Source organism: Gorilla gorilla, chromosome 12 (genome assembly GCF_029281585.2).
Source record: "Gorilla gorilla gorilla isolate KB3781 chromosome 12, NHGRI_mGorGor1-v2.1_pri, whole genome shotgun sequence".
NCBI classification, from domain to species: Eukaryota; Metazoa; Chordata; class Mammalia; order Primates; family Hominidae; genus Gorilla; species Gorilla gorilla.
In genome coordinates, this window is record NC_073236.2 from 69,573,352 (window position 1) to 69,586,974 (window position 13,623).

Genomic DNA, 13,623 nt, shown 5'->3' on the forward strand with positions numbered 1-13,623 from the left:
CCAGCTACTCGGGAGGCTGAGGCAGGAGAATCACTTGAACCTGGGAGGCGGAGGTTGCAGTGAACCGAGATCGTGCCACTGCATTCCAGCCTGGGTGACAGAGCTAGACTCCATCTCCAAAAAAAGAGAAAAAAAGAAAAAGTGAGGCCTGGTGGTGTGTGTCTATAGTCCCAACCACTAAGAAAGCTGAAGCAAGAGGATCACTTGAGCCTGGGAGTTGGAGGCTACAGTGAGCCATGATTGTGCCACTGTACTCCAGCAGGGGCAACCAAGTGAGACCTTGACTCTTTTTTTTTTTTTTTTTTGACACGGACTTTCACTCTTGTGGCCCAGTCTGGAGTGCAATCATGTGATCTTGGCTCACCTCAACCTCCACCTCCCAGGTTCAAGCGATTCTCCTGCCTCAGCCTTCTGAGTAGCTGGGATTACAGGTGTCTGCCACCACGCCTGGCTAATTTTGTATTTTTAGTAGAGATGAGGTTTCTCCATGTTGGTCAGGCTGGTCTCAAACTCCCGACCTCAGGTGATCCGCCTACCTCAGCCTCCCAAAGTTCTGGGATTACAGGCGTGAGCCACCACTCCTAGCGACCTTGCCTCTTAAAAAAAATAAATACATGTGAACCCTAGAAAAGGGCTGTGTTGGCATTAAAAACACTTGAGGAACTCCTTTAAATGCACATGGCACAGAGGCAGTTTTCAGCCTGGAATGGATGACATTTAGGGAGACACTGAAGCAACTCAGGGTGCAGGCATGTGGGAGAAGAGAGCTAACCATCATGGAGCTTCTCACTGTCAGGCATTACTTACCTCCGTCACCTCATTTGACCTCCCAGCCATGCCCTGGCATTAACTGCATTTTGCCCGTGAGAAAACAGGCTCTGAGAAGTTTGTAATTTGCTCTGGGTCACCACAGCATCCAGTTCCAGTTCTGCTTGGCTCAGTCCCAAGGACAGTATGAAGCATACAGGATGTGAGGTGAGCTGTAGGTGCTATGAACAAAGGAATTTAAGAGAAGAATGCTGCTAGCAGAGCAGTAGGGGAAGGAATAAAACTGATTTTAGAGCAGGTCTGTGCCAGCAGCAGTCATGTACCCATGAAGATGTTAGAGGCTCAATTGGTATATAGTTTGGCTGGGGTGGAAATTTAAGATTTTAGAGAAAAAAGGAAAGCCATGAATGATGTAAGGGAGAAAAGGCAGATTTGTTGACAGGATTTTCTTGAAAAACAGGGAAGTTGTAATTCATTTGAATATACTTAACAAGAAAGAAGGAATAATAAAAGATTTGTCATCATCCAAGTATTGGTCTGTTTTGAAAGTTTTCTCTCTCACCTTTTTTTGGTATTGTCTTGGTGTCCAGATGCCCTTGGAAATCACCCGTAGCTTTATCCAGAACCGAGATGGGACTTATGAGCTATTTAAATGCCCTAAAGTGGAAGTAGAAAGCATAGCAGAAACCTACGGTCGTATAGAAAAACAACCAGTGCTGCGACCCTTGGAACTAAAAACTTTTCTCAAAGTTGGTAAGTGAACTTCAAAAGTGCATCTTCCTTTGAGTGTCAGCTGGTGAACAGTACAGTACACTGTCCAAAGCTTTGGATCTTGACCTTAAACAAAGAAGACACATTCATTCACCTTGTAAAGGCAATCGTGGGATAAGGTATTTTGTTTCAATTGAACCAGTGTTTTCAAAAATAAAATTACAGGCCAGGTGCTGTGGCTCACACCTATAATCCCAGCACTTTGGGAGGCCAAGACAGGTGGATTGCTTGACGTTAGGAGTTTTGAGACCAGCCTGGCCAACATCGTGAAACCCAGTCTCTACTATAAAAATACAAAACTTAGCCAGGCGTAGTGGCGCGTGCCTGTAGTCCCAGCTACTCGAGAGGCTGAGGCACAAGAATTGCTTGAACCCAGGAGGCAGAGGTTGCAGTGAGACGAGATCTCACCACTGCACTCCAGCCTGGGCGACAGAGTGAGACTCAGCCTCAAAAAAAAAAAAAAAAAACTTGCTGAATGAATAAATGCATGCCAGCCATAGTTTTAACTAATTTAGCTTTGTGATCTATCTGGTGGCCTCCCTTTGTTTCTTCAGTTTTGTATTTATTCTTCCAGAAGAAATTTAGAATTTATAATTATTCTGTCAAATTCTTGTGAATATTATATTTTTTGCTGCTCTTGTGAATGAAATATCTATCCTGATTCTAACTTGTTATTGCCAGTTATGGAAATCTCTTAGTTTTAATATACTTAATATTAAATTGGTACCCTTGATGAAGTCCCAGTAGTGATAATAGTAAATGAAAGCTGGGCACAGTGGCTTATGCCTGTAATCCCAGAGCTTTGGGGGCTGAGGCAGCAGGATCGCTTCAGGCCATGAATTCAAGACCAGCCTGGGCAATATAGCAAGACTGCCACTTTACTAAAAGAAGAAAAATTAAAATCTCTTCTAAGTCTGTTTTAGACTGTACTTGAATTTCATCTGCTTTATGGTGTTTTCCAAATCAGGTAACTGGCTTTTTTCAGTTCTAAATTTTTTTTTTTTTTTTTTGGAGAGGGAGTCTCGCTCTGTCACCAGGCTGGATAGAGTGCAGTGGCATGATCTTGGCTCACCACAACCTCTGCCTCCCGGATTCAAGTGATTCCCCTGCCTCAGCCTCCCGAGTAGCTGGGATTACAGGCGCCCACCGTCACGCCCAGCTAATTTTTTGTATTTTAGTAGAGACGGGGTTTCACCATGTTGCCCAGGCTGGTCTCGAACTCCTGAGCTCAGGCAATCTGCCCACCTCGGCCCCCCAAAGTGCTAGGACTACAGGCGTGAGCCACCAGGCCTGGCCCTAAATTTGCTTTAAATTATTTCCTTCTTTTGTCTACAATAATTTCTCTTTTAAAACTTTTCCTAATATTTTCTTGGAACTGTTTTATTTTTGTAGCTTTTAAAAGGAATACTCCGCTGAGGGCCGGGCACGGTGGCTCACGCCTGTAATCCCAGCACTTTGGGAGGCTGAGACAGGCGGATCACAAGGTCAGGAGATCGAGACCATCCTGGCTAACATGGTGAAACCCCATCTCTACTAAAATACAAAAACTTAGCCGGGCGCGGTGGCGGGCGCCTGTAGTCCCAGCTACTCGGGAGGCTGAGGCAGGAGAATGGTGTGAACCCAGGATGCGGAGCCTGCAGTGAGCCGAGATTGCGCCACTGCACTCCATGCACTCCAGCCTGGGCAACAGAGCAAGACTCCGTCTCAAAAAAAAAAAAGAAGGAATACTCGGCCGAGCGCGGTGGCTCATGCCTGTAATCCCAGCACTTTGGGAGGCCTAGGCAAGTGGATTACTTGAGTCCAGGAGTTCCAACCAGCCTGGCCAACATGGTGAAACCCCATCTCTACTAAAGATACAAAAATTAACCAGGCGTGGCCGGGCGTGGTGACTCATGCCTATAATTCCAGCACTTCGGGAGGCTGAGGCGGGCAGATCACGAGGTCAGGAGATCAAGACCATCCTGGCCAACATGGTGAAACCCCATCTCTACTAAAATGCAAAACATTAGCCGGGTGTGGTGGTGCGTGCCTGTAGTCACAGCTACTCGGGAGGCTGAGGTAGGGGAATTGCTTGAACCCAGGAGGTGGAGGTTGCAGTGAGCCGAGATCGTGCCATTGCACTTCAGCCCGGGCGAGAGGGCCAGACTCTGTCTCAAAAACAAATATATAAATAAATAAATAAATAATAAAAGGAATATGTAATTTTTTAAATTAATGTTTGATAACATTTAAAGTTATTATCTGAATCATCTATAATTATAATTTAGTTTCTCTCTGTCCTCAGTACCTTGTATTTAAAATTTCAAATTAGTTGAGGCTTTTCATCTTCATATTCTTAGTTTCCAATTTCTAGTTTTATTATTTTGAGGTCAGAAGATGTATCTTTAATTTCTTTCTTTTTTTTTTTTTTTGCGACTGAGTCTCACTCTGTCGCTCAGGCTGGAGTGCAGCGGTGCGATCCTGGCTCACTACACACTCCATCTCCCGGGTTCAAGCGATTCTCCTGCCTCAGCCTCCTGAGTAGCTGGGATTACAGGCGCACGCCAGCATGCCCAGCTAATTTTTGTATATTTAGTAGAGACAGGGTTTACCATGTTAACCAGGCTGATCTCGAACTCTGGACGTCTGGTGATCCGCCCACCTCGGCCTCCCAAAGCGCTGGGATTATAGACGTGAGCCACCAAGCCCGGCCTTAATTTCTTTCTTTTTAGGAATTTTAAAATGTTTTTTCACTAACAATATATGATATGAATTTGTGCTAGCATAGATGTTATTTATCCAATATAAACTCGTAAATAGTTTTTGTTTGTTTTTCAGATAGAGTCTTGCTCTGTCACCCAGGCGGGAGTGCAGTGGCACGATCTTGGCTCACTGCAACCTCCGCCTCCCGGGTTCAAGGGATTCTCCTGCCTCAGCCTCCTGAGTAGCTCAGATTACAGGCGTATGCTACCACACCCGGCTAATTTTTGTATTTTTAGTAGATATGGGGTTTCGCCATGTTGGCCAGGCTGGTCTCGAATTTCTAACCTCAGATGATCCGTCCACCTTGGCCTCCCAAAGTTCTGGGATTACAGGCGTGAGCCACCGCGCCCAGCTATATATAGCTTTTTCATTTTATTTTGGTGGTTTTTTTGTTTGTTTGTTTGTTTGTTTGTTTTGAGACGGAGTCTCGCTGTTGCCCAGGCTGGAGTGCAGTGGGGCGATCTCGGCTCACTGCAGGCTCCGCCCCCTGGGGTTCACGCCATTCTCTTGCCTCAGCCTCCTGAGTAGCTGGGACTACAGGGGCCCGCCACCTCGCCCGGGTAATTTTTTGTATTTTTAGTAGAGACGGGGTTTCACCATGTTAGCCAGGATGGTCTTGATCTCCTGACCTCGTGATCCATCCACCTCGGCCGCCCAAAGTGCTGGGATTACAGGCGTGAGCCACCGCACCCGGCCTTATTTTGGTGTTTAAGTCCTCTCTGTTATCTCTTTGACCTGCCAAAGACTAGAAGAGTCATTTTACCATTTGCTTCTAAAATTATGTTTCCCTGAATGACTTCTTATATTTCTAAAAGCCTTTAATTATTTTAAATGCAGTGTTGTTGGTACATCAGAGTTATTGCCAGATGTTGTTAACGTAAATTGTATGTTATCAATGTAAAAATAACTTTGCCCTAAATTCTTTGTCCAGTATTACAACAGTGACACCAGCTTTCTTTTGTTTTTTATTCTTTTAATTTTTTAAATTTTACTTTTTTTTTTTTTTGAGATAGGGTCTTGCCCTGTTACCCAAGCTGGAGTGCAGTGGCACAATCACGGCTCACTGCAGCCTCAAACTCCTGGGTCAAGTGATCCTCCCACCTCAGCCTCCTGAGTAGCTGGGACTACAGGCATGTGCCACCATTCCCAGCTAATTTCTTTTTATTTTTAGCAGGGACGAGGTCTTACTCTGTTGCCCACGCTGGTCTTGAACTCCTGGGTTCAAGCAGTCCTCGTGCCTCAGCCTCCCAAAGTGCTGAGATTACAGGCATAAGCCACCATGCCTGGCCTGTTTTTAATTTTTTTTAATATGTTCGCCATCCATTTAGTTTTAACTTTTTTGTGACACTGTTTTAATGGAATCTTTTTTCAGAGACAGGGTCTTGCCATGTTGCTCAGGCTGGAGTGCAATGGCTATTTCCAGGTGTGATCATAGTGCATTACAGCCTTGAACTCCTGGGTTCAAGTGATCCTTCCAATCTGCCTCCCAAGGAGGTGGGACTACAGGCACACACCACCAGGCCCAACTTAGATGAATCTCTTATCAACATTATATACTTGGTTTTGAGTTTTTCTAATTTTAATGGTCTATCCTCTTTATATTTATTATAATTTATATAGTTAGTCTTTTGTCTTATTTTTTGCTAAATGGACTACGTTCTCTGTCTTGTCTTCATAGTTTTTGAAGGTGATACCATATTCTTTTTTTTTTTGAGACGGAGTTTCACTCTTATTGCCCAGGCTGGAGTGCAATGGGGCAATCTCGGCTCACCGCAACCTCCGCCTCCCGGGTTCAAGAGATTGTTCTGCCTCAGCCTCCCAAACAGCTGGGATTACAGGCATGTGCCACCATGCCCAGCTAATTTTGTATTTTTAGTAGAGATGGGGTTTCTCCACATTGGTCAGACTGGTCTTGAACTCCCAACCTCAGGTGATCTGCCCGCCTCAGCCTCCCAAAGTGCTGGGATTATAGGCATGAGCCACTGCACCCGGCCAGTGATACCATATTCTTAGTTTAGTTCTGCTAGTGTTTAATTTTGTATTTTTCTTTTTTTTTTCTTTTTTTTTGAGATAGAGTCTCACTCTGTCACCCAGGCTGGAGTACAGTGGCACAATCTCGGCTCACTGCAACCTCCGCCTCCCAGGTTCACGCCATTCTCCTGCCTCAGCCTCCTGAGTAGCTGGGACTACAGGCACCTGCCACCACGCCTGGCTAATTTTTTGTATTTTTAGTAGAGATGGGGTTTCACCATATTGGTCAGGCTGGTCTTGAACTCCTGACCTCAGGTGATCCACCCGCTTCGGCCTCCCAAAGTGCTGGGATTACAGGCATGAGCCACCACACCCGGCCTAATTTTGTATTTTTCAAAAGTATTCTTTAACCTGAGTTTTTCTATGTTTAAATCTTTGATCTGACAGAGCACAGCAGCTCACACCTATAATCCCAGCACTTTGGGAGGCTGGGGTTGGAGGATAGCTTGAGCCCAGGAGTTTGAGACCAGCCTGGGCAACACACGGAGACCCCATCTCTATAAAAGAATTTTTAAAATTAGCCGGGGGCTCCTCTGCCTATGAAGTAGCCATTCTTTATTCCTTTACCTTCTTTTTACCTTCTTTTTATTTTTTATTTTTAGATGGAGTCTTGCTCTGATACCAGGCTGGAGTGCAGTGGCGCAGTCTTGCTCACTGCAACCTCCACCTCCCAGGTTCAAGCAATTCTTCTGCCTCAGCCTCCTGAGTAGCTGGGACTACAGGCCTGTGCCATCACGCCCAGCTAATTTTTGTATTTTTAGTAGAGATGGGGTTTCACCATGTTGGCCAGGATGGTCTTGATCTCTTGACCTTGTGATCTGCCTGCCTTGGCCTCCCAAAGTGCTGGATTACAGGCGTGAGCCACCACGCCCGGCCTCCTTTACTTTCTTAATAAACTTACTTTAAAAAAAAAAAAAAATTAGCCAGGAATGGTGGTACATGCCTGTGGTCCCAGCTACTTTGGAGGCTGAGGTGGGAGGATTGCTTGGGCCCTGGAGGTCGAGGCTGCAGTGAGCCATGATTGTGTCACTACGCTCCAGCCTGGGTGACAGAGCAAGACCTTGTCTCAAACAAAACAAAACAAAACAAAACAAAAAACTTTGATTCTCTGGAATTTATCATGATGTAAGTTAGGTAAGTTATAGATAAGATTCCACCACCTTTTATTTTCTTCCAGATGGATATCTGGTTGATACAAACCATTTATTAGAAGAAACACTTATTTGTTCTTCTTTTAGTAGTTACAAATGCCATCTTTATCTTAGGCTAAATTCCTGTTGTATTTGTGTCTATTTCTAATCTTTCTGTTTTGTTCCTTTAATCTGTCTAGATGCATGCTAGTACCACACTCTTTGGGTTATTATGGGTTTATAATATATTTTAGAACCATGTCAGATTTTTTTTTTTTTTTTTAGTAAAAATTTCTTATAGAGATGGGGGTCTTACTATGTTGCCCAGGCTGGTCTTGAACTCCTGACCTCAAGTGATCCTCCACCCTGATCCTCTCAAAGTGCTGGGATTACAGGCATGAGCCACTGTGCCCAGCTGACCATGTAGATTTTAATTCTGTTCTTTGTGATTCTTGAAATTTGGCCTTTTCTTGTTCGTCTTCCTTTTACTCTCATCCAGCTGCCTTTTCCTCCCAGTCTGAGCTCTCCTTAATGATTCTGGCCTTACTTTCATAAAGGCTGGATCTTATTTTTTTTCTTTTGTGGATGCTAAACAGTTCCCTGAAATTTCCGTTTTTTTTTTTTGTTTGTTTGTTTGTTTGAGACAGAGTCTTGCTCTGTCACCCAGGCTGGAGTGCAGTGGCGCGATCTCGGCTCACTGCAACCTCCACCTCCCGGGTTCAAGCGATTCTCCTGCCTCAGCCTCCCGAGTAGCTGGGATTAGCCCGCCACCACGCCCAGCTAATTTTTGTATTTTTAGTAAAGACGGGGTTTCACCACATTGGCCAGGCTGGTCTCGAACTCCTGACCTCATGATCCACCCGCCTCGGCCTCCCAAAATGCTGGGATTACAGGCATGAGCCACCGCGCCCGGCCGTTTAAATTTTCTTTTGGATAGATATATCAGTCATTGCTTTCCCTTCCTTTGATTCTTCTAGCTGTTTACTCCCTTTTCCTTATGTAGTTTTTTTTTTTTAATTTCCTGTTATTTTCTTTACTTATTACTGAACAGATTAAGATCTGTCCAGACTTTGGGAGGCCAAGGCGGGCGGATCACGAGGTCAGGAGATCGAGACCATCCTGGCTAACATGGTGAAACCCCATCTCTACTAAAAATACAAAAAAATTAGCTGGGCGTGGTGGCGGGCACCTGTAGTCCCAGCTACTCAGGAGGCTGAGGCAGGAGAATGGCATGAACCTGGGAGGCAGAGCTTGCAGTGAGCCGAGATCGCACCACTACAGCCTGGGCGACAGAGCAAAACTCTGTCTCAAAAAAAAAAAAAAAAGATCTGTCCAGACTCAAATTTTGGTAACAGGCAGGTTGCTTGGGACCACTCCTGCATGATGGCTGGCTCCCTCTCAGATCTGTATGTGGAGCGCTGATGCAGAGTTCTCAGATCTAATGTTTCTTTTTCCTACCGCAGTGGCATCTCCTGACCATCTCTGCCTCCTTCATTGCTAATAATGGAATATAGGAAAAAAACACACAAAACTAAGATTCCCCGCATATATAGTTTTCAAGGGTTTCTCCTCTTTCTCACACCCAAACTGCTTTACTAGTGCAGACTGTACCTTCCAGAACACACTCTGCCACTGCTATTCACTTTTTTTTTTTTTTTGAGATGGAGTCTTGCTCTGTTGCCTAGGCTGGAGTGCAGTGGTGCGATCTTGGCTCACTGCAACCCCTGCCTCCCAGGTTCAAGCAATTCTTTTATCTCAGCCTTCTGAGTAGCTGGGATTACAGGGGCGTGCCACCACGCCTGGCTAATTTTTGTATTTTTAGTAAAGACGGAGTTTCACTATCTTGATCAGGCTGGTCTCGAACTCCTGACCTCATGATCTGCCCGGCTTGGCCTCCCAAAGTGCTGGGTTTACAGATGTGAGCGACTGCACCTGGCCCTGCTATTCACCTTAAATGCACCTACTCTCCTCCAAGTCCCCTTTGCAGTCATCAAGAATTCAGGTACATGAGTGGGGAGGGGTGTGTGTGAGATGTTCTAAAGGAAACGAAGTGGCGCTGCTCATTTGCTGCTCTGTACAAGTACTAGCCAGGGCACAAACAGTGAGAGAGACAAAGTATTTTCCTGCCTTTTTCCATGTAGCCTCCCTTTATGAAGGAAAGATGGGATATGCTATGGCCAAAGTCTGGGTAGGTTTCTTTCCATCCATCTCCACCTGTTTTATATTTCCTCCCAGAAGCTGCCAGTGGTCTTAGTGTTCATCAGTTGTAAGTTTTCATCTTTTTCTATGTCTTCATTGATATTTAAGTGAAAAGTTGGCAGCAGCTCCAGATATCATTTGAAATGGAAGCTAGAATGTCTGTGACAAACATGAACTAGATAATACCTAACATTTATATTCTATGACTAAAAGAAACCAAACAGACCAAAATACCCTGCCAATAAAGTTGTTAGTCTGGGGTGGGTGGATGGATGCTTTGTTTCTCATCATATCAGTGATGTCTTAGTCTTTGTGAGAAAGGACCAAAAGAAGTAGAGGGAAGGAGTTTAAAAGGGGTGACTATTTAGGCTAAAGTGGAGGGAGAGTAACATAGTGAAGTTAAAAGTAAAATATAAGCCAGGCGCAGTGGCTCACGCCTGTAATCCCCACACTCTGGGAGGCTGAGGTGGGAGGATCATCAGAGGTCAGGAGTTCGAGACCAGCCTGGCCAACCTGCTGAAACCCTGTCTCTACTAAAAATACAAAAATTAGCTGGACATGGTGGTGCGTGCCTGTAGTCCCAGCTACTTGGAAGGCTGGAGAATCACCTGAACCCAGGAGGCGGAGGTTGCAGTGAACCGAGATTGCAACACTGCACTCCAGCCTGGGCAACAGAGCAATACTCCATCTCAAAAAACAAACAAACAAACAAAAAAGTAAAATATTAGCTTATGAAGTCGAAGATTTAGTAGTGCTGACAGAAAAATGTATATACATTGTTAATTTTTATAATATAAAAATGTATATACATTAATCCATCCTTCTTGTTTTGTTTTTTGAGGGTGTTTTTTGAGGCGGAGTCTCACTCTGTTGCCCAGGGTGGAGTGAAGTGGTGCGATCTTGGCTCACTGAAGCCTCCACCTCCTGGGTTCAGGCGATTCTTCTGCCTTAGCCTCCCGAGTAACTGGGATTACAGGAGCATGCTACCACACCTGAATAATCTTTGTATTTTTAGTAGAGATGGTTTTGCCATGTTGGTCAGGCTGGTCTCAAACTCCTGACCTCAAGTGATCCGCCCACCTCAGCCTCCCACAGTGCTGGAATTACAGGTGTAAGCCACTGTCCCTGGCCTATCCTTCTTGTTTTCTTGTATTACTTTGTTTTTTTTGAGACAAAGTCTCACTGTATTGCCCAGGCTGGCATTGAACTACTGGGTTCAAGCAGTCCTCCCACCTCAGTCTCCCAAGTAGTTGGGACTATGGGCACATTTCACCACACCTGGCTAATTTAATTTTTTGTAGAGACAGGGTCTCACTTTGTTGCATAGGCTGGTCTTAAACTCCTGGCCTCAAGCTATCCTCTCGCCTTGCCCACCAACACTGTTGGGATTACAGGCGTGAACTACCATGCCTGGCCTAAATATATATGTTTTAACTTCATGATGGCTGGGCGTGGTGGCTCACGCCTGTAATCCCAGCACTTGGGAGTCTGAGGTGGGCGGATCACACAGTCGGGAGATTGAGCCATCCTGGCTAACACGGTGAAACCCCATCTCTACTAAAAATACAAAAAATTAGCCAGGTGTGGTGGCACGTGCCTGTAATCCCAGCTACTCAGGAGGCTGAGGAAGGAGAATCGCTTGAACCCGGAAGGCAAAGGTTGCAGTGAACTGAGATTGCGCCACTGCACTCCAGCCTGGGTGCCAGAGCGAGACTCCGTCTCAAAAAAAAAATAACCCAAAAACTTCATGGTGATCAATAAATCTGATATCCCAATCACCACTGAATTTATAAACCTCATTCGGCCTTCTGATTATCAAAGCTGAACAGACTGCTCCAATTCCGGACACTTTTTTTGCAATTAGGAACACCCATTAGAGTTAGGTGGAATTGTACTAATACTCCTTTCTTCTCTTTAGGCAACACTTCCCCAGATCAAAAGGAGCCAACACCTTTCATCATCGAGTGGATCCCAGATATCCTTCCCCAATCTAAGATTGGTGAGCTGCGGATCAAGTTTGAGTATGGCCACCACCGGAATGGGCATGTGGCGGAGTACCAAGACCAGCGGCCCCCCTTGGACCAGGCCTTGGAACTGGCCCCTCTGACCACTATTACTTTCCCTTAAAGCAAAACAAGATAATAATCTTTTGCTGCTTAATTTGCACATCCCCACCCCTTGACAACTTTAAATGCTAGTTAGGCACTTAGATGGCCCTGTTCCTTGGTGAACTGCTCTTAGCTAAGATGCAAATTCTCAGTGCTTTCAAGTGGATTCTGTTGAAGAAAATCTCTTGTAAATAGCCTTTTTGGTGCTGCTGTGTACAGTCTTCATTATGCATTGGGCAGTATTTCTGGCTAGAGTTTTAAAAGGAACAGAAAGAAAACCAGCTTATTTTCCTTCTTACGGACTCATCTTTAGCGTTTATTTCAACCTTTTGCTAATTCTCTGAGAAATTTGCAGCACTCAGCCATACACCAACAGTGTTGGAAAGTTAACACCCTGGTTAGGGCAGAATGTTAAAGACCATCTTGGCAGAGTTCCAGCCACGCTCTTTATTCTGTTCTCAAATAAAGCAGTGTCACTAGTTTTTCCAAATTATATCTCATGGTTGCCTGTTTATAAAATTATAAATTTGGGGGGGGAGGCGGGATTTAACTGATAGTGATACTAGAAAAAGAGATCCAGGTGTGTGCGGAATTGGTGGGTTGTTGGTCTCACTGACTTCAAGAATGAAGCCGCGGACCCTCGCGGTGAGTGTTACAGCTCTTAAGGTGGCGCGTCTGGAGTCTGGCCCTTCTGATGTTCAGATGTGTTTGGAGTTTCTTCCTTCTGGTGGGTTCGTGGTCTCACTGGCTCAGGAGTGAAGCTGCAGACCTTCGCGGTGAGTGTTACAGCTCTTAAGGCAGCGTGTCTGGAGTCGTTCGTTCCTCCCGGTGGGCTCGTGGTCTTGCTGGGCTAAGGAGTGAAGCTGCAGACCTTCGCGGTGAGTGTTACAGCTCTTAAGGCAGCGCGTCTGGAGTTGTTCGTTCCTCCCGGTGGGCTTGTGGTCTTGCTGGGCTAAGGAGTGAAGCTGCAGATCTTCGCGGTGAGTGTTGCAGCTCATAAAAGCAGCGTGGACCCAAAGAGTGAGCAGTAGCAAGATTTATTGCAAAGAGCGAAAGAATAAAGCTTCCACAGTGTGGAAGGGGACCCGAGCAGGTTGCCAATGCTGGCTCTGGCAGCCTGCTTTTATGCTCTTATCTGGCCCCACCCACATCCTGCTGATTGGTAGAGCCGAGTGGCCTGTTTTGTCAGGGCACTGATTGGTGCGTTTACAATCCCTGAGCTAGATACAAAGGTTCTCCACGTCCCCATCAGATTAGTTAGATACAGAGTTTACATACACAGGTTCTCCAAGGCCCCACCAGAGCAGCTAGATACAGAGTGTCGATTGGTGCACTCACAAACCTTGAGCTAAGCACAGGGTGCTGATTGGTGTGTTTACAAACCTTGAGCTAGATACAGAGTGCCGATTGGTGTATTTACAATCCTTGAGCTAGACATAAAGGTTCTCCACGTCTTCACCAGAGCAGCTAGATACGGAGTGTTGATTGGTGCACTCACAAACCTTGAGCTAAACACAGGGTGCTGATTGGTGTATTTACAATCCCTGAGCTAGATATAAAGACTCTCCACGTCCCCACCAGAGCAGCTAGATACAGAGTGTCGACTGGTGCACTCACAAACCTTGAGCTAAACACAGGGTGCTGATTGGTGTATTTAAAATCCCTGAGCTAGATATACTCTCCACATTCCCCCCTAGACTCACGAGCCCAGCTGGCTTCACCCAGTGGATCCCACACCGGGGCTGCAGGTGGAGCTGCCTGCCACTCCTGCGCCATGCGCTCGCATTCCTCAGCCCTTGGGTGGTCGATGGGACTGAGCACTGTGGAGCAGGGGGTGGTGCTCGTCGGGGAGGCTCGGGCCGCACAGGAGCCCA

At 45.8% G+C, this 13,623-nt stretch overlaps 1 protein-coding gene across 13 annotated transcripts in view; it reads left to right on the top strand.

Annotated features, from left to right (window-relative positions):
• The window catches only part of C12H2orf42 (chromosome 12 C2orf42 homolog), a 40,848-nt gene extending 28,609 nt beyond the window's left edge, over positions 1–12,239 (top strand). For all 13 annotated transcript variants that reach the window (XM_031008223.3, XM_055378054.1, XM_031008224.2 and 10 more), the window contains 2 exons: positions 1,359–1,521; positions 11,560–12,239. In XM_031008223.3, coding sequence (XP_030864083.1) covers positions 1,359–1,521; positions 11,560–11,768 — 372 coding nt within the window. In that variant the 3' untranslated portion in view covers positions 11,769–12,239. The remainder of the gene's footprint in view (positions 1–1,358; positions 1,522–11,559) is intronic.
• The last annotated feature ends 1,384 nt before the right edge of the window (positions 12,240–13,623 follow it).